Source organism: Astatotilapia calliptera, chromosome 7 (assembly GCF_964374335.1).
Source record: "Astatotilapia calliptera chromosome 7, fAstCal68.1, whole genome shotgun sequence".
In the NCBI taxonomy this organism is placed as follows: Eukaryota; Metazoa; Chordata; class Actinopteri; order Cichliformes; family Cichlidae; genus Astatotilapia; species Astatotilapia calliptera.
This window is the reverse complement of record NC_137428.1, coordinates 64,026,528-64,048,039: the sequence shown is the minus strand read 5'-3', so window position 1 is coordinate 64,048,039 and position 21,512 is coordinate 64,026,528. Positions and strand designations below refer to the sequence as shown.

Here is a 21,512-nt window from a genome sequence, read left to right as displayed (position 1 = left end):
TATTATCACAATACTTAACGCACGATATGATATTATTGCGGTTTTTTTTTTTTGGTTTTTTTTTTTTTTTAAATATCTGCGATATTCAGATTCTGTAAATAAAGGTAAACTTTATCAATATTCATTTTATCTAATATTAAAGTCTCGCACTCAGTCTTTCTCTCATTTCAGTCAGTTTTATTGTTGACAAACGGAACGGTTTGTATTACATACTAGTCCAACTTAACTGAATGCAACCATCTGGTACAATTATAGCTATTCTGAACTATGCAATTTATGAAAACTATGCAGCCCCTTCAGCAACTGAAGAATTTGAAAGTAAATTAAAACAAAATATAATTTTACATTAAATAAAAAAGTTTTAAACTTAATTAAAATAAAACATGTCTTAAATTAAAATAAGTAAACTGTCATGTTTATTGCTGCCAAAAAAAGTTAAACACATTTGGACAGTGAAGGAATGTCAAGATTCTTGCTCAGAAAAAGGAGCTGATCAACATGCTCTGAAGTCAGAGCACAAAAACTTTTTTTGTAACAAAATATCGTTTTCTGCTGTCCCTGTATCGATACATTATTAGCAAACAAAATATCACGATACTACACGGTATCGATTTTTCCCCCACCCCTAATAGATAGATATATAATTTTTTTTTTTCTTCAAACTTGAGCAACTAATGGTAACTCCCTTCAGCTTATATAAGGACTGACGAGTGTATGTTGCATCATGGATTGCATGGACTTAGTAGAGTGTGATGAACAAAACACCACCTCTCTCAGTTCGGAGGCTCTAAAGTCAAAGGAGTTACTAATTCCATGTACTTTAAATACAGTTAATCATATCAAATGATAAAAAGTAATTAGACAGGGCTCAATACTTAATTATAAAGATTGCATGTTGTCAACCCTAATCATTGTTTTGCTCTTTTGCATTCGAGGCCTTATTCTGATTTTGCTTTAAGATCTAGGAAAAAAAAAAAACGAGAAAACAAAAAAACAAGAGTAAATAATTGATATGAGCAGACATGGAAGCGACCTTTAAATTACTAATGAGTTTAGCGTCAAACTTGTGACACTGGAGGATAGCTTTCCTCCTCAATGGCACATGCATGGGCACATGGGCACATAAATAACGTGCTGGAAAATTCAAGACTACAAATTTTCCACTTATGTACTGTGTAAATTGCATTTGTTAAATTAGTGGGTTCAAGCATAATCATTTTTGAGTCAGGCTCCCTGGTGTCTATACTTATTCTCATGTAACGTATTATTTAGTCTATCTGCTAACTGAATATCTTCTTCTGCGTGTCTGTTCGTAGGCTATATATGACCATGTACTTATTGCGCATCCTATATAAGTGGGTCTGCCACTACTATGTGTTTTATATGAGTTTGGCTGGGAACAGAGTGATATCCTCCTTCCCTGGCAAGCACTGCTGAGTCAGGTTGGGAGTATATAATTACATATGGGTACCCATCAGCAGTCAGAAAGTCTTCTTCTATGGCTCACCCAACAATATAAACTCCTGTGCTTGCAGGGCTCAGCTTGCAGGCAACCAAACCAGTCATCCTGAGCTGAGCTCTCAGTGGAGGCCAGCTTTGCTTGACCTCTCATTGGCTATGTGAAAAGGACTTTATTATCATTCTCACCATTAGCTGCTGGCTCTATGGGCAGATCCATGAGTCAGCGCAAACAAATATGTCCCCTGTAATGTATTCACCTCCGCTCGGCTTCCAGGCTTGAAGCAAATAAGTGAATGGCGACTGCCAAATCAGGTATGAGTAAGTATTCATCACAGTGCGGTGAATAATGCAGTATTGTTGTATTGCGGCCAGGCCTGTGTAAACTATTGTGGCCACGTGCTTATAGGTGTCTAGTTTATTGGCTTACAGTGAAATCCAAAATTGTGCCACGAGTTCTTTAAATTTCCAGAGTAGAATAATAAAAGCAAAACCTACTTTCTTGGGCCATCGGTCCATTTTGTTTTCATCGCTTTTCAAATTCATAATCGCGTTAGGATTGGAGCCTCTCCAGGCTGGTGTTGGGCGAGAATTTGTAATTTCAAGAACTGAATTTGAACAAATGTTCTTTGTATGACATCTACATATGCTCTTCCTCCCTTGTGGTTAAGGGCAGGTTACGATTTGTCACTGTGAGTGCTGCTGGTGATTCACGGTGAGTGGGATTTTACACTAAGTGCTGTTTTTACACAGTGTGACTGCAGGGGTATTGACTGCCAAGGGTGATGGCAAGACTCTGAACGGCCATTTCAAGGTGTCCTTCAAGTGGAAGTAATTGAGTTTAAGCTGTAAACTCTCACTGATCATCAGTTGCATGCTTAACGCAAGGACAGCTTGTATTTTATTTTAGATATATGTATGATGCAGTGAGTTGCACCATCTGATTTAGAGTTAACATTTAAAAAAGAGCAAAGCAAATGACATAACTAATCTATATCAAGATCAACTTTTTAAATGTGTATAATCACCCTCATGAAGCTCATTTTTAGCAGCTTTTTATAACTACTCTGATTCTATTAATACTATATTGTTTCCTATATTTGCCCTTGCAAAGGTTCTGCCTGTGTTAATGAACCACTGATCCACTTTCACTGAGATTTCACACTTGGATTAGGTAATCATTATAATGGAGAAGGCTAAAAGGCTGGAGTGACAGATCCCTGTATGGAAGTATGACAACCAAAGCTTATTAATGCTGTTTCTGATTCTTTTGCGCTCAGTCATTAGCATGTCAATGGAGTAGAAACACAGGCAGACAGGGGGCATTTTCAAAAGGGCTTGTCAGTAACAAGCACTTGGACTTTTTTCTGAGAAATATTTACCAAAATAATGTACTGTGAAAAACTGCATTATTCATCACGTGTGTTGAAGCTTCACTGAAGCTTTGCTAGTAGAAACCCAGGCAATTGTTCAGTCTCTAATCAGCAAACATCGTGTCTGGAGCCTGGCCCTGGACTGTGAGGAAGAAGTGTCACCATCAGTGTCACACATAATTTTACACATAAGGCTACCCTAATGCTCGCATTAAATTAAATGTGACTTTGCAAGAGGAAACCAATGTTTATTCTCAAAAGTAGAAGAAATGTTTCCATGTGTCACTTACTGACCCTTTTTAGAGTTGCTTTCCTAGCACCTAAACAAACTTATTGACCACTAGTGAGGTGTGTATACATGGAAACTTTAGTGTTAATTTGTGCAGTAGAAGCCCTCACCCCTTGTAAATCTACAGCACTTTCCTCACAATACTCAGTGTGCCTCTGTCTGCTGCTGGCACTTGGTCCCTGCTGATAATAACTTATGCAAAGGAGTTGCTGGTGTCCGTTGGAGAATTTAGAAAGCGTTTCTTACATGTTTTCATCATGTAAGGTTTGGAAGGAGCTCTGTTAAAGATACAATCGCTGCTGATAAATACATGAGGCTAGGCTAGGCTTGTTAGCGTTATTAATTTAAAGCAACTCCCTGAATACCTTCTAATTGTGCCTGAAGGCTGAGTTGATCTGGGATTGCACAGATGTTTTATCCAGTACAGTACAGTTCAATCCCAGAGGCAACTTTTAGTTAAAAATGTGCAGGTGGAAGAAGAGAGATTTAAATGTATGGGTACTGGGACTACTAATGATTTTTTTTTCTCTTTAAATTCAGTTGCTTTTTCCGTCATAGTTCTCCTGTTCAGATATGACCTATCATTGGCCTTATCAGTGAATACATGAACAGTTTAATGTGTAAATTAAGAACATTTCCATTTTTTAGTTTGTGTCCGTTGCAACTCTTTTGCAGCCAGTGTGCAAGACAATTGAGATTTCAACATGTAAAACCAGTTCTATTTGCTGAGGCTAAAGAACACTTTTCTGCCACTGTGAACAATTTTTAGTGCTGTTCTCAACTGATTGTGTCAGAACTTTTTGTTCTCATCTTTCTGTGGAACATAACCTGTGCTGACGTAGTAGATACTGAAAAATGAAATAGGAGGAGGTGTGACAAAGAATGCGAAACAAGGAAGCCAGGCAGAATGAAATAAAATATCTGTATTCCATTTTATTGGTGGTAACAGTGCTTATCTGTGGTAACACTCCAGAATGGCAGTAAAAGCTGGTGTGTCAGACGACTCAGCGATGCCAGAGGCCACAAAAGAGACAGCATTGTCTGCTGAGTGTAGAACCAGAGCAACAATAGTCTCTCTGCAGTTTAGATGAGACCAGGCTGTTCTGTGCCAGCGTGTTGCTGTCTCTTTGAGTGTTTGTCTTTGCCAACCTGGAACAGAGTGGCACTGAGGGCCTAGCTTCTCCCAGTACTCTTAATTGTCCTTTAACAACAATATTTATCCTATTATATACATGTAAAAAAGCGTGGGACAGGGTCTTATTTCCCCTGCGTATACTGATAGGGATAAATGTTTGCATGCATTTGTTGCTACGATCCATTGACAAATGCGATGTAAACTCTGCCCTTTACTCCTGCCATTGTTCCTCAGACTCGTGTTGCTGCCCTTACTCAGAGCTGGAGCAGATTCTTATAAAGATAAGCCTACACGGTCTGTCTTCTTTTTGTGAACTCCCAAACATATACAGGCATGCATTCCCAACCTTTGACCACTGCATGTGCATGACACAGGGTTGTGTACTGCCCCTGCACACACACTCACATTCATATTACACACCCACACGTAGCCTTGAGCATTTAGGAGCTCTAGTACATTATTAACCCTGCTTGGAATTTTTCTGCAAAGCTTTTGTTTCCGCAGGTTTCCTAATATTGTGTATGACTAACAGAAATGACTTGTTCAGACCTTTAGAAAGGAAATTGAAGGTTAAGGTGTGTCTGCCCAGCTGCATCAAACCAAGTGCATTGTGCTTGAGTGTCAGCTTTTATGTCTTTACATGTCTTGTGTGTTTATATGTATGTAGGAAAAAAGGGGATTTGGAGATTGGGTGTCTTTCAAAACACTTGATTCCTGTCTGAGCAGCCTCAAATGTTTGAACTTTAGGGGGGGGGGTTTGGGTCCTTGTGACGTAAATGTCGTCATCGGACCACGACCAAGGTGGTCGATTGACAGCGTGGACTCGTTTGTGGAGAATTTACATTACAGTGCACCAACTACGCATGCGTCCAGGCAGCAAATTTCAAGCGGACTTCAAAGAAGTATAACAGGAGTGGCTAACTCGGTCTTCTGGTCTCCCGCTGTCCGTATATGCAACCAAGTATAATCTAGGCTTTAAGTTCCCATCAGTTCACAGCTTGAGACAGATCAAGCCTTGTGTATTTGCAGTGCTGTGATAAAAGCCACTTTTTCTTTTAGTCAAATTTACAAAGCAGATGGGAGACCTGTATTGAAGAGACACAAACAGAGGCATAGAGAGGGTGATGAAAGACACAAAGCAGGTTTGCTAGATGGATGAGTGATAATAAGGGTGGCACATTTTCTCTACCACTCTCTTTTTTTTTTTAAACTGTCAGCATTTTTTCTTACATATTCGTTGGCTTTCTCATTTATGCACTGTCACTGTCTTTTTTTATCTTTCATTATATAAAAATGACTTATGTGTATTCCTTGTGAAATTCACCAGATGAGCTCCTCAAGTGGCTCTTTTGTGAGTGTGTTCTTATCTGAGCTTGGAGTCAGAGATTATTGATTACTGTTTATTTCTCTTCAGGGGATTTGTGACTGGTCAGAGTTTCAGTGAAAATTGCAACCTGTTTTTTGTCATGGGTAAAGTTGGGTATGTGGTGGTGTATTATTATTTTTTTTTCCATTAGAATTGGGTAGGGTGGGTCAATGTGAGTTTAAGGTGTACGGTTGGAATTTAATTCCCATGTGGGGACAAAACTGATTCGTAACACTAAAAACATTTACTTTTCTGTTGCTGCAGCAACTACACAACAGGAGAGTCACTTCCTACATTTAGAATGAGTCACTCACGCGGATTCATTAACCTTGATAGTTTGCCAAGTGAAGCGTTGGAGAATGTTGAGTACATTTAAGCTTAATTATTTATGTTTTCGTTGTCTTTTATTCCTGCTGATTTACAAGCTTTTGTTGTCCTTTCTGCCTTATTAGGTGTAATAGTGAAGTAATAAAGCTCACAAAGTAAAATAAATGAAGGATGACTCTGAGTGATTGCCTTCACACCACCATCTGCTCAGCTGTGAATGCTACTCTGCTGCATGTGCTGCCAGACAGTCCTGAGATTATTGGAAACAGTGGATTTGCTGCCTGAATAACTATTGCCAACTGGACTCTGTTCTACAAGACACACATAAGATGTGTGTCAGGCAATATATAAGGCAGCTGATATCTGTAATAGGCTAAAATCAGGCTCTAGCATGTTTAGAGGCTCATAACATGTGCACAGCAAACTGCAGCTGGTGTTTGTCCATAGCATTTGCATATTTATGTGTTATATTGTCAGTGTATTCCCACTCTTTATCTTTGGTGATTTTAGTCCATGTTTTTAATGGTACCTTTGGTTCTCCTCCTCCTGTTTTTCCACGAGAACTGACACAGGACTCCAGAGCTGTTCTGAGAAAATGAGCTGGGTCAGGCGGATGTCTGGTTGTCAGTGTTGCTCTGCCTTTGACAAAAAGAATAGACAGCAACCTGAGACTAACAGGCCCGTTTGTTTCCTGTTAGTTTATCACATTTCACTAGCCAGGAGGTACAAGAGCTAAATATCACGGGAGAGTGACATTCTGTGCTGGGAGATGTTTCTGTGTTTGTATTCTCATTTAATCTGATTGTTATGGTGCATAAAAATCTTGGATGTCTAATGTAGGAAGTTTTAGATGAGGTGCTGCGAAGAAGTTGCAGAATAAGCCTTAATGTCAAGAGCTCAACCTCTCCTTTAGCTCCGTTTCTGTTTCTCTCAGGGTTGTTTCCGATCCATGATGGTGCCTTCCTATAAATTAAAGTTTGGTTTCCAGCCTTTAGTTTTCATTCCCATGCTTGAAAATGAATGTTTCTTCAAGTTCATATGTATGTGTTCATAAAAAGCCTCAGAGCTAAAATAAACGATTGTCTACACATTCTGTCAACCTGTTAAGCTTGATTGTGCATTACAACATAGCACACCGTGTGCCCACTCAAAGAAGAGCGTTGACATCTTTGCTTGCGTTGACATTTCTGGCGTTGGAGTTTGATAAGCACTCCCTTTTTCATATCAGGTTTCATTCCAGATGAAATCATCATACACGTTTCATCCAAATAATTTTTACCTCGTGTGATCATCCATCACTATCTCCCGCTTTATTTCCTATGATCTCATTGTATGTGATCAATCTCTAAGCTATGTGTTTTGGTGCCACATTCTGGGATGCTGTTGCCACATCCATCGGGTCTGTGATGCTGTTTAGATGCCAAACAAATGGTAAATGGCCTGTATTTGTATTTGCCGGGGAGCAGAGTTCTTGTTTGGCATCTAAACAGCGCAGAAGTAATGGTAGTGTGGACCAGGCAGGTCAGAGGAAGGGTGAGGCGAGGCCTTTGTTACGAAAAACAGGAATTCTTCCGGCTGGAAGATGAAGTCAGTGCATTCCTCCAGAGCAGCTCCCAATAGTCAGTGGAGCATTGAAGGAAGGCCATGGTGAATGCTGGGGCTCAGTTTTAAACACCTCCCATTGAAAACCAGAGAGACAGACAGAAAGAGAACACCATCTGTCACACTGTTTGGTAAAGAGTTGCCTTTTACCCACCTAGGCTACACTTGCTGTGCCAAGTCCTTACAGATAACTCTGCCTGAGGCCTTTTTATGTGTACGACAGTGTTTTATTACCTTGTTTTGAAGTGTAGCTGTAAAAGTACAGACTGACAGCAGGACTGCACATAATGAAATTTCTTTAGGTTAAACCTGCTGCCTGGACGTGTTTTAGACTACCCGCTGATCAACTGTGGAAGTCTGATGAAACCTACTTGTGGTCCTGCTGAGGCCCGTCAAACTGAACACACGTACACACATTTGTTCCATCTCTCCTGCTATGTTTCGTACACTCCCAAACACCCTCTTCAAAACATAGACACACTTGAGTTGCTCCACTTTCCCTGTCTGTTCCCCTTGGCACTAAGCTATCATAACGGCTTTGAAGGAGGGCAGCAGAGCGTTTAATTGGGTTACAGATTGGCATTTATGCTCCCAGGTCCACACGATACTGCCGGGCTTTTAACTAACCACTGGGAACTTAATAAAACGCCACAACGCTATACCCATCAGCTGCCAGTCTTTTCTAATTCCATGATCCATGTCTCAGCACAGCAGATTTTGGATGTCAGTGCTGTTTGTTGTATAAACTGGTATTTCTACAAAACGCACAGTAAGTGAGGGCAATATGTACTGTACATCAACGCTTTCAATGCATCATGTTTAGGTTATCAACAAGTTGTGTCCCATGTGTTGGTGTTGGATTACATAAGCACATTGAGCTCACGTTTTTGTTTGCTGGGTATTCTTGTTACTTTGGGGAAACTTTGTTACAGTAGCACACCTCTTACTTTCTTCTCTGCTGTTTAATTTTTTTTTCACAGAGTTAGTGCCATGCAGTGGTAAGCTGAGGAAAGCCAAGCTGAACTGATCTGCTCTGAAGACTTTCTTACCCTTCACCGTACCCTATCAGTCCCAGATGGAGCTCAAAGTGTGGGTGGATGGAGTAGTGCGGGTTGTCTGCGGTCTGTCCGAGGAGACTTCCTGTCAGGATGTGGTCATTGCTCTAGCACAGGCCATTGGTAAGTACCTCAAACGTTGTCATCATTTCATGACACCAGCTTATCTTTAAGCCTGCTTAGATAAAAGCTTGGCATTTAGATTTTTATGCATACACAAACAAGTGTACTGAAGCATCGCAGAATTGCCCTCATCCTGTTCTTTATTAACCTTTTTGCTCTCCGCTGACCCAAATCAAGTACGCTGCTGGATTGTCAGCAGGTCAGTTTGAATTTGAGCCGGCACTCTGTCCCTATATCCTCCGGCTTTATTTGAGCTATACGCTGCGGTAGGATTGAACAGAACTCCAGTTTTAGCGCTCTCCTCCTTCTATGAGCAAGCTGCTTGCCAAGTCATTAGGGAGGGTTTGTCCTAATTTCAAGGTCCTTGTGGAAACTTCAGTTTATTTGAACATTTTTCACATGTTGTGTGGCTCTTACGCAGCTGCCTTTTATTCCAGTCCACAGAGGCAGAGATTTAGACGTATCAGCATCGTCATAATGCATCTGATGTCATTTGTTCATTATTTAGAATTGGTACGAGGACATAACCCCACAGTTTTATTAAAAATAAAAGAGAGAAGCAACTAAGAATACAAAAAATTTGACTGATGTATATCATTTTTTAGGAATAAAAATATTGGTGTGCTACTTCTTTGTATGGAAATATTTAGGGTAGGAGGTTTTTTATAGTCACTCTTTATTTTTTCTGTCTTTGTCACAGGTCAGACAGGCCGTTATGTTCTTATTCAGCGTCTAAGGGACACAGAAAGGCAGCTGCTGGCCACAGAGAGGCCTCTGGAGTCTCTCGCAAAGTTGGGCCAACATGGCAATGAAGTTCAGTTCTTTCTACGTCGCACTGGCCCCAGCAGCAGTGATGGACCCGGCTCAAAACAAGAGAGACCTAATCCCCTTCCATTGCCTAAGCATCCTGAACCAGAGCCTTTGAAACGTAGCCAGCCTAAAAAAGCCCTGACCTTTAACTTGGGGCCTTCCACCTCTCCTAAGACCAAGGCCAAACAACTTAAGAGGTCTCCACGGGACTCTCCAGAACAAAGAGCCTCCCCCTCTCCTTCATCCAGCCCTCTGTCCCCTCATATGTCATCCCCTTCTCCCTCACTACCTATAGGCCCTTCAAAAGATGAAGTATTCAGGAAAGTTCTTCAGCAACAGGAGAGACTAAGAGCCATTGAGGCCCAGTTAGAAGCCCTAGAGAGGGAGTCACACACCTGGGAGCGTCCCTACCCATCTCCATGTCCCTCACCTCTTTCTGATGCTCGTTTGCAAGACGAGATGGACGCTTTGGAGCAAGCAATGCGAAGGAACCAGGCAGAGCTTGCACATGAGCAGTACTGGGAGGAGGAGCTAAAAGCCGAGGTAGAAAGCGAGCGAGGAATGCGAAGGAAGCTTGGAGAGCTCCATACAAAGCTAGATGACTGTGGACGGCGGCTCCATGAATTCTCAGTTCGCTCTGCTCAGCTGGAGGAAGAGATCCAGCGGGAAACCCAGACACAAGGGAAAGCCACAGGACCTGAGGAGTCGTTTGACGCTGTAAGGGAAGAGTTACAAAGTCGAGAGAGACATGGGACAGAGCTAGAGGAACAGCTATCTGAGACTGACAAGGCTCTGGAGAAAGCAGAGTCTCTGTTGCAGGTAAGGAGAGAGGTCTGTGCTTTAGAAAAAGGGCTGTAACTCCACACAAGCCCTTCTGTTGTCATTTCAGGGGTGCAGTCCATACCCTTTTTTGTATTACTCAAAACAGTATTCATGTTATACACTCCAATAAACAGTACGTCACGAAGCCTCGTGCATATTGATGAAACTGCAGTAATATGATTGCTGAATGCTCATATTCTACCATGTCTGAAAGTGCTTCATTGTCATGAGCTATTTACAACCTAGCTTAACTGGTTTAGCAGGTATCATCTTTTATGTATCGCACTTTCTAAATACGTGGTTACTGACTGTGTTTATATTATGTCGGCTTATATATGCATATTGTATTGTTTATAGATTTAAAAAAAATATTAAAAAGATTTGATTTGTAGAACAAAAGCCTCTTTTATTGGATCTATTTCTCAGCCTCAGCGTGTTGTAGTTTAGAAAGTCAGTTTGCTTTTGGTTGTCTTAGATGTGGCTTCATCAGTTTGAAGTGAAACGTGTGTTTCCTCTATGATAGTGATAGTTCAGTTTTTCAAATCCTCATGCACTGAAAGCCCAGAGTGTCCCATTCTTTGTCCTGTAGGCCACAATAAATATCAAAATATATCGTCACTCATGCTAATGGGGATGCATTTGTCATGAAACATTTTGCTGCGGAACAGAGATTTTTTTTTTTTTGGGGGGGGGAATTGTACATGCCTGTATAAAAACACCAGGTCATAACAGGTAACCAACAGCACTGTGAGTGCTTATAATCCAAAAGTAGCGCCAAAGGCATTTTGCCACCCAGACAGTAATTGTATGGAGGGAATGAGAAACCAGTATTTCCTGTAAATGAAATATTAACCTGACAGGGTATAATAAACCTCCGTTCGTAGTAATGGAAAGGGTCTATGTCAGCTGATCGGTTGAGGCAGCCAGCCGAGTCTTTAAAAGTGTTGGTGGTGATGAGCACAGTGTTCCTGCCATCAGACTAATGGAGGAAGACCTGCAGGTATGAACTGCCTCACCAGAATGTTGTGGTCCAACATCAATTACTCAGAGACACACACTTATTGGCTTGTTTGTGTGCACCTGAGTTCAGTCTGCGAGCCTAAAGGTGATGCCACTGCTTCACAATGTTCTTGAACACCAGCTTTTCAGTAATCTGAAGGCATCTGAAGACAGATTTAAAGGGAAAAAGCAAATGAGCTTTGGCCAGTATCTATTTATAAGTTTGCATCAGGCTGCTTAAATCTGACTGAATCAGAAAAAGTCTCATGGCACTTGTGGTGATTTGATTATTCATTGCAACTGAAACTGTCTAGTGACGTGATGGGCAGTAATCTTAATCAGTGACTGGAAGGGAGACTTTTAGAGTCTAGTGCCCCCTTGTGGTGAAAGCAAAAAACGTTCATTTATAAATGCAGTGATAAATTGTCCCTGCAATTGTGCAGATGGGACATATACCCACTACTAAACATCCTTAAATATGCATCCATACTTGAAAATGTGTAATAGTTTTATATGCTGCACCCACTTTCCTTTACAGGTAAAATACTTGTCTTAGATTTCTCTCACTGATCCACATTCTTCCCATTTCAGGACAAACAGGATGAGCTGGAGGAACTGAATAAGGAGCTGAGGCAGTGTAACCTGCAGCAGTTTATTCAACAGGCGGGTGTCCTGCCTGTTCAAACCAACTCACGCACAGAGCTTCAGGAGCAACTGGAGCAATTTCTACAGGATGGATACAGGGATGGAAGTAAGGAAACAAAACAATCCCTCAAATATTAATATTATGTTATGGTATACTTGATTTGTGTCATCTAAAGATATTTCTTCTTTTAACTCAGCTCAGGGTGTAATTCAATTTGAATCTCCACCTCGTCCTACTGCAAAGCAGTTCCTGGGACATCCACGCAACCTTCAAAACCCTCTAGTGTCCAGCCTCAACCCTGAGGGTGTGTATGTGTGAGACCCCGCTGCTTCTCAAGTCCACAACCCTGCTCCTCTCCTGCCCTGCTCTGTCCATCCCTTGGTCCCAGAGCCCCTCACCCCTGCCATATTTTCTACCCCAGCTTGATTGGGTTTCGGGCTACAGCTGTCGTTTATGGTGTTGGGTAGTCGAAGCATCCCTATGGTGGCTGTCCCTGCTGCTTCCCAGCAGCTTTCCTCTGCTCTACATTTAAAGACATAAAGACCTCTATGGCTAATTTTCAGCAGATTCTTGTCCTCAGCTTTTTACAGTATTCTTAGAAGTCCATCCAATTTGTCACATATTCCTGTATGCTTTAACTTTTGTGGGTCTGTTTACTCTGTCAATTTCCCTTACTCCTTGTTCTCCGCATCTTACTATATGCTTCTGTACTAACAGTAGCTGCTTTTGTTATCCTTTAATGCATTTAGGGATTTGCTGCTAGCCCTTTTCCCCTCCTCTGTAATAACAGAGTGGCCTTTCCACCCTCGAGTCAATAATCGACTATCAACAGCTGCTTTTCAAAGTATTTCCATGTAACACAGCAATCGCACTGGGAATTACTGTGGCAGGCATTCTGATTGTGTTTGTTGTTTTTGTTTTTTTACTCTTGACATGAAAATACATGCCACCAATGTAATTTCAGTTTGCCTTTTATGTATGGATACTATTTATAAGAGGGATGTATCTATACAATGCCTTGTACTTTGGTGATGCTTGACCAAAGAGCAAGAGCCTTTTACGAGGGCTCTGCAAAATATATTGCACTGTCCCATTCTCTTCCCATGTGAAGCCTTGGTCCCTGTGTGCCTGCAAAGAAATGGTATCTTCCTGCTCTCTTTCTGGAGACAGTGAATCGTATTTGGTGAGCTTGTATCTCTCGCAAGTCCATTTTTGCCAAACTTCATGCTAAAAGAAGAGATTCATTTCAAAAGTAGTGCCACAGGACCAGGGTTTGTTAAGATGCTTTTCTTTTCCTCCACTGGAATGAATCCGCCTGGTTCCTTTGCTTTCGTCACACTTAACATTTGACCTGTCACAATTCGCACTGTACCTCAGTGTGCTGTAGGTTTAGGATCGGCTTAGTTCACATACGTAGATTCCAATAACAATCATCAATCAAACAAACAATGGGAGCTATCATCCATAAGTGATCCTGCAAACCACCTTAAATCAATATTTATTGTGTCTTAGCACGTAATATCTCATTATATTATCTTTGTATGTGTCTGTTTGCTGACAGGTCAAAGTGACGTGTGTTGAAGTGTGCACTCTCTTTACCTTCTGCTGTGTGATGCGGTTTTCTTTTTGGGGTTATATCAATTCTCTCTCCTTTGGAAACAGACTGCATCCCAGTGCTTGTTATAGACACAGCTTGAAACTGCGTGTGTTCAATAATACTCATCTGACTGCAAAACTACAGTCATGGTGCTCAAACCTTGTGGGAGCAGGAATGAACCCAGTGACTGGGTTTGGGTCTATCTGTGTTTCTCATAGGGTTATGTGAATATCTTGATTGACCCAAATCTCTCGTGTTGTGTCTTAGCTGAAAAGTGTTATTTTTTTCTTTCCCTCAATACAAAGGGATCATCATCCCCATATATTTTTGTGTCTTGCAGTCCTGACATCCCGAGACTCGTCATGGAGATAAAACATGGACCGCAGGGCCAAGGAAAAGTTGTTCACTGTTCTGTCACCATCACCTCTTATTTAACCCTTTCCTTTGTAACGCTCATTTATTTTTTCAATATACCATGATATATATATATATATATATATATATGTATATAAATAAGACAAATATATTTACAGAGTTTTCCTACTGTAAACACTGCAGAGTATCTGTATGAAATGTAAAATAATTAGGAACCTTTGACCTAGAGAAATTATTGCAATAACTATGTATTTAAATATAATAAAATGTCCACAGTGTTTTAGATAAACTTTTATTGTCTGACTGGTTTTTGCTACACTCCTGTTCAAATTTTATTACAGACATATTTCTTTAAATGGTGCAGTCCATTAGAATCCACTTTCTAAAAAGGACAGTGGAACACAGCATGCAAAATGCATTATGAATATATTATATGTACTGAAATATGCATGTTTTCCTCATAGCGGGTGGTACAGTACATGATGTGAGAGTGCACAATAATTTCCAAAGTTCACAAAGCGCATCCTTGCTTGTCTATGCATCACAGCTGTTCCTGTTATGGATGCAGTCACACAGTGCATCTATATGAAACTAAAAACAGGAACAGGAGCATTGCTCTATGATCTGTTTAGCTGTAAATAATGTTGGCGTTCCTTTGACACTGATGATGTCAGTTTAATCAGTGGCTTTTCTTTTCTTTCCACTAGAGGAGATGCCATTGCTTCACTACAACAAGGTCAGGTGCATCGAGTGTCTTGTGTCGTTAAATTGCAGACGTGCTAAATTATTATGCAATTTGTAGTTTGATTGTTATGTAATTTGTAATAAGAATCACCCTGTACAAAAAGGCACGACACATTTGTGCTCCACCCCTTTCCTGTTTTGTTTACTCTGGAGGGTAAATATTCTGGCTGTCACACACTGAGTGACGCGAGCCTTCCTCTCTCTCCGGCTAACCCCCACCTGAAACCCTGTGGACGTCTATAAATACTCTCATGTACTGATACTCAGCAGGTATAATTACAGGGAGAGTAAATATTTTTCTTCTGTCTGTCCATTTAGGTGTGTCTATTAGAAACTGTGTCCATCCATCAAAAACATTGATTTATTTTTTTTTCATCTGCCTTTTCTGCTTTGTGCCAATTTTAATGACTTGTGAATTATGGAAAATTAGATGAGACTGCCAGTTTTGATATTATGATCAATTATGTGGAACTGGATTATCCTGAGAAGATTTAGAGCTGTCTGGCTTTGTAAGGGTTAGATAAGCTTCAAATCCTTGTTTAGGTCCCGGTGTCTGGACAAGCACAAGCCTCATGTGACACTGATGCCAACCTGTGGACATAGGAGGAATTACAAAATGTGCCCTTTTCCTAAAGGAACCTTTATAGTTTCCTTTCACTATATTAACAGTAATATTCTGATCTCTTCAAATTATGTAAAAAAGAAAAGTTGTTACTTGAGGACCCTTCACTTTTTTCTTTCTTTTAAAAAAAAGATTATCACAGGATAATGTTACGCATGTTCCCACACCCCAGACATCCCACGTGCAAAATGAGGCATCCACCCATTTCATATCTAAACCCTGAGGGCTCCAATCTCATAAGGGCACATTAACAGATTACGACTATGTTTTAGGACGACGTGCTGACAAAATCTTTTCTCATCAAACAAATGCGCATAAAAGGTGCTGCAAAGCTTAAAATTTGATTGCTTTCAGATATAAAAACTCACCAGCTCACCATGTGCATCGGGCACTGGTTGCCTGGGAAAGAACCTCCTTGGAATGGGAGTGAGCATCTGCACGTCCACACGTTATGATGATGAATGAGGCCATGAGTTAATGAGTCTGACATACTGCACTTATCTATTCCTTTGTGTCACTGTGAGTCATTATGCACTGATGGGGATAAAACATCCTCACACCAAGAAATGCACTACAGGGCACAACACACAGACAGTTGATTTGAGCAGAAACTTTACTTTGGTTACTTACAAGCATACATTGTACATACTGTATTGCTGCAATCCGTATGTATTTTCTTACACGGTAAGGTTGTGTCACTATATAGAATATAGTTAGTCTATATATGGTTATAGTCTGATTACTATGCATAATATTATCATAATATTGCATAATATTAGTCATTCTGTCCTGAAACCGAGTTTCTTTATAGCACTGTTCATCTTTTCCTTATGGGCCCAAAGGAACCTCTTGGAAGAACCCTCTGGAGGCCCCCTGACCTCAAATTGGTAACCAGTGAACGTGAACATGATCCAAACCCAACAGATGAAACAGAAACGAAACACTCACCAGGAGTCTCAAATGATGGCATTAAAGAGGAGGGAGTGCAAACGCCACACGGTCCTAAATAAGGTACTGTGTGAACATAGTAGGAAGTAGGTTACGGTACACATGGAGACCACTGGGAGAGCATTTATGTCCAGGCGGTGCTCACGGGGCCACGATCAAGGGCTGTTTGTAAACAGGTGTCTGTCTAATCCGGCTCTGGCTGGGTCTCAGACGAGTCAAAAATATGAGAGGTGTTCCCAAAACCAGGTTAGCCGCTGTCACACGCACAGTGGAACTGGAAACTGGCACAATGTGCGTTAGTCAGTGGCTTACCTGCTTTTAGACTGCAGATTTTGGCCTCAAGGCGCGCACAATCTGTGGAGTAATACAGACAAACGCTGTGTCATAAACAGCTGAATTATTTAAAGTTATTACACACACAAAACGACACGATAATGAAATTATCATCATGGAATCTTCTATGGTTTCCTGGAAACTAGTCTCTTCCAGAATAAGACATTACACTTAGCTTCCTGCCCACGATTTATGGATTACGGAAATATATAATAATGCTTTCATTTTCAATTGGCATTAAAAAAAGTTCCTAATTAACATATAATCACACGTGAACACTTGGCGACCCTAAACACAATATTACGCTGTTGTAACCAAATAGAACATCTAATGACATGCAGGATATATGTGGCCTGTTCCCCACACCATATAGAGAGAATAAAGAATAGTGGCAGATAAAGCAGAGCTACTTACCAGTCCCAAGTTTTCTTTTTGGAATATGTTTTTAGGAAAAATCTTGAAGTTTTCCGCCTACGTCCCAGTCTGCTCATAATCCGAACATCCAGCTAGTTTTTTCCTCTATTATAAATCTCAGAGCATGATTAAAGTTGGGTGCATTTAAGAATATAGTGTAGCCTACACCGACGCAGAAGTTCAATTCACTTGCACTACCCCTACCCTGCCCACTCCTCTGCATCTGCAACCCGACCTGGTTATTCAAATTAGGAAGAAGTTGACATCACGCTCAGCCAACGGGCTCCCGCGCTGGGGTTGAATGGCCCACCTTTTACGGATAATTGACCAATCACAGCCTGGGAGAGGCGGGGTTTTAGAAGAGCACCGTTCGGATGAGTTCTCCTGTTATAGTTGGGGTGCGGCGCGTTCAGTTTTGCACGTCGTACATTAGGAATGAACCATTATGTTGTTAACAGTTTCCTGCCCTGCTCGATTATTTATTGCGAGCATCAACGCCGAACAGGTTTCTTTGCCCTTAAATAGACATCATGTGATGCGACAGCTGCCATTGGAGGTGGCATATCTGTACTTTAGACTAGTTTGATAAAAGACGCCCCTACCCCTACGATGTGAAGTGGTTGAACTCGACTCGCTTGTGTACAGTGTTGCCATTAGCCGAGTGTGGCTGAGCACGTACCAAGGATGCTGCATGACAGCCTGATCTGACGGTGACGAGGAGGTGGAGGAGGAGGACGACGACGACGGGGATAAACTCTCAATTATTTACGACGGGAGAGTTGAGGACTCCCTAACAAATGACATAATATCATAGCGAGTTAAAGCAATGTGATTGTGAACGACCCCTGATTAGATGACATTACCCCCCCCCCGCCCACCCATATTTATTCATCGATTAATTAGTTGTAGTTATCTGTTAAAGTGAAACAATGTTACTTTGATGAATTAACCCATTTTTAAACTGTAACATGTTCTCTCTTTCCAAGATGTTATCAGACTTTTCGGTTTTGGAGTTTTCTTGTAATCAGTCTTAGACTGTCAGAGCGTTGTGGGATTATTCACAGCCAGGATACACATAACCCGTGACATGGAGTAGAAAATCAGGATTACGCACATTGCATTATGTAACAGTTGATTTTGTGTAAATTGGAGTTATCACTAGGGGGCGACAGAGTTTGGCGTTTCAATACAATCCGGCACAGACCCTCTTGGTGTTATTGCAGGTGTACCCCTCTATACTGTTATGAATTTGTGCAAGTGAACTTAAAATATCACCTTTACTGTGGAGCGCATAGGCACGAACCAATAAAAATAAAGAAATCGGTTTTAAAAAGGGACGCAAAGCACTTGACCTCTCGTTGACCTCATGCCACTTAAGATGATGTGAACTCTAAACTACTGAAATTAAGTACTGTTAAATCTAAAACAGCGTTTTTCTTGAAATGTCTTGTGGTTTATTACTGCCAGACTACACTGTGTCCATCTAAAATGTCATTCTGTATTTTTCTAATCATAATTTTCTGATTAAAAATGAAGACCTCAAATAGACTACCACTCTAAAGCTGTTACTATAAAAACAGCTGCCTTGGTTTATTTGTTTATTTAGTATCTGGACCTCTGAACTACAAATTACATTTGAACTACAAATTGTGCCAAATAATAGAGGTATCACCTCATTGCCCCTTCTATCATTCCCCTGCTACAGATCTCTCCTCCCTGGATGCTCGTATCCTCTCTCTATAACTTAATTTCTCTCCCTTGCATATTGTAGTGGAATTCAAATTCGGGTTAGGGTTATATTGAAAGAGAGCTGCTTTATGGTATACAGTTCTACCACCTAAAATCAGACCTCATGCAATCCCCACAGATTTTTTTTAACACACTGTTTTCAGAAGAAATCTGTTTAAAATCTACACTGTAAGCATTATGCTTTCCTTCATGCTCCTCTGTGCTAGTTTCTGAGCTCCTACTCTGCACTGCTGTTGAGATGTTATTTAAAAAAACGCAACATTTTAAAACTAAATATTCCTATTTTGTATGTTTCTGTTGTGTATTTCATAAAAAACATAATTCATTCTTAAATCTTTACTCAAATACAGTATTCATGTAATAACTCAGACTATTACATGAACTGGGGGATTGCTGGAGGATTCCCATGATGCAATGAGTATTTCCTTTTCAGTATGTGTTAATAGGCCTCTCTGCCGAATCACACTTGTTATTAATCTCTGGCTCCACAGCATGGCTTTCATCCTGTCTTCATTCTCTCACCCCAACCGGCTGCTCCTCCCTGAGCCTGGTTCTGCCGGAGGTTTCTTCCTGTTAAAAGGGAGTTTTTCCTTCCCACTGTCGCCAAAGTGCTTGCTCATAGGGGGTCATGCCACCCAAGAAAGGCCCAACACCAGAGGAGGTTGAGGACATTAAAACCTCCCTCGGAGCGCTGTGCGGAGACGTGGCCGCAGTCAGGGCACAGCAGGAGCTGCTTCTGGGGCTTCTGGAGGAGGTAAAACAGCTACGCCTCCAAAATGCCGAGAAGGACAGACGGATCATGGATCTCGAGCGGCGGGTGGATGAGCTGGAGCAGTACACCCGTACGAACGACGTGGTCATCAGCGGTATTAAAACTGAAAGGCACGGACGTTTTCATTAATGAGCATCTGACACGAAAAAACGCAGACATCGCGAGGAAGGCAAGGCAACTGAAGAAGAATGGTAAAATACAACATACATGGGTAACAAACTGTAAGATTTTCATTAAGCTAAACGGGACACCAGAAGAGGCAAAAGTACTGATAGTGAGGAACATGGAGGATCTGGACAAGTATAACTAACACCAATGTATCAATTACACCAGGAAATGACATGGACACGTTGAAATTAATTCTTCAACAGAAAGTAATTGATCTAGATTGTGAATATAAGGAGCATAATATAATAGATCCAGAAATAGATTCTGAAAGTAACTTTCTCTCTTCTTTTGTTAAAAATTGTAATTATTTCACTCAGGAACAATATGAAAAAGAAATTAACCTAGACGGGAAGCTCTCATTAATTCACTTTAACAGCAGAAGTATGTACTCTAATTTTGATTTCATTAAGGACTATTTGCAACAATTTTCTCGCCCCTTTAGTATTATAGCCATCACTGAAACTTGGTTCAATGTTGATAAAGGAATAGATTTTTGTTTGAATGGATATGATTTAAAATACATGAATAGATTAAATAAGGCGGGCGGCGGGGTTGCTATATATGTTCATAACTCTATAAAATATAATGTTGTAACAACTATGTCTATGGCTATTGATGGAATTTTGGAATGTTTGACTATTGAGATTATGAATGAAAAAAAGAGAAATGTTATAATAAGTTGCATATATCGGACACCCAGTTCAAGTATTGACACTTTTAATGAATGGATAGAAAAAACGTTTGCTTCGGTGAACCAAAAATTACTATTTATCTGTGGTGATTTTAACATTGATTTGCTAAATCCAACAAGGTTAAAAGCCATTGATGACTTTACTGACACAATGTACAGCTTATCACTATATCCAACAATAACAAAGCCAAGCAGAATAACATCACATAGCGCCACTATTATTGACAATATTTTTACTAATGTCATGGATTTCCAAATTAATAGTGGTCTGCTTGTCTGTGATATAACTGACCACTTACCAGTTTTTACTTTGTGTGACTGTGATTTAAAAAAAATAGATACCAAGATCATGATAGCAAAGCGAACAATAAATGAAGAAGCAATTCATGCCTTCAATTTCGATTTAGCACAACAAGATTGGAGTTCGGTGTATGAAGAGTCAGATGTGGACAAGGCTTATGATAATTTTCTAGATATTTTTACTATGTGGTACAATAAACATTGTCCTGTAAACGAACACATGACAAAGAAAAAAAAGATAAAAAGTCCTTGGCTCACAAAAGGAATTATTAATGCTTGCAAAAAGAAAAACAATCTGTATAAACAGTTTATCAAAGTAAAAACAAAAGAAGTGGAACAAAGATATAAAGCATATAGAAATAAATTGACTGATATTATAAGAACGAGCAAACAACTTTATTATAGAAGAAGATTATATGAAAATAAAAACAATATAAAAGGAACTTGGGATGTGTTAAACAACTTAATTAAACAAGGATCTTCTGGATCATCATATCCTGAATATTTTACTGATGCAAATGGTGAAAATCACAACATGAGTAATATTGTCGATGGGTTCAATAAATTCTTCATAAATGTTGGCCCTGAACTAGCAGCGGACATCCCGTGTCATAAAAATGAAAATATCAGTAATATAAAATCAAATCCCTTTTCACTGTTCCTCTCAGCTACAAATGAGCAAGAAGTAATAAATATCACATTAAAATGTAAAAGTAAGTCTTCAATGGATTATCATGACATAAATATGTCTGTAGTTAAACAGGTTATTCTGAATATTGCTAGTCCCTTAACAT

The 21,512-nt window shown here is 40.2% G+C and overlaps 1 protein-coding gene and 1 long non-coding RNA gene across 5 annotated transcripts in view; one reads left to right on the top strand and one right to left on the bottom strand.

The window, feature by feature from the left end:
* The window catches only part of rassf7a (Ras association domain family member 7a), a 39,160-nt gene extending 24,894 nt beyond the window's left edge, over positions 1–14,266 (top strand). For all 4 annotated transcript variants that reach the window (XM_026176428.2, XM_080304873.1, XM_080304874.1 and 1 more), the window contains 5 exons: positions 8,531–8,728; positions 9,429–10,357; positions 11,951–12,110; positions 12,202–12,309; positions 13,943–14,266. In XM_026176428.2, coding sequence (XP_026032213.2) covers positions 8,626–8,728; positions 9,429–10,357; positions 11,951–12,110; positions 12,202–12,309; positions 13,943–13,974 — 1,332 coding nt within the window. In that variant the 5' untranslated portion in view covers positions 8,531–8,625 and the 3' untranslated portion in view covers positions 13,975–14,266. The remainder of the gene's footprint in view (positions 1–8,530; positions 8,729–9,428; positions 10,358–11,950; positions 12,111–12,201; positions 12,310–13,942) is intronic.
* Positions 14,267–15,938: 1,672 nt separating this feature from the next.
* Positions 15,939–17,259, bottom strand: LOC113027035 (uncharacterized). The gene is made up of 2 exons (XR_003272981.2): positions 17,039–17,259; positions 15,939–16,645 (listed from the first exon to the last, which is right to left on the bottom strand). It is a non-coding gene; the product is annotated as an uncharacterized LOC113027035 (long non-coding RNA).
* Positions 17,260–21,512: the final 4,253 nt, after the last annotated feature.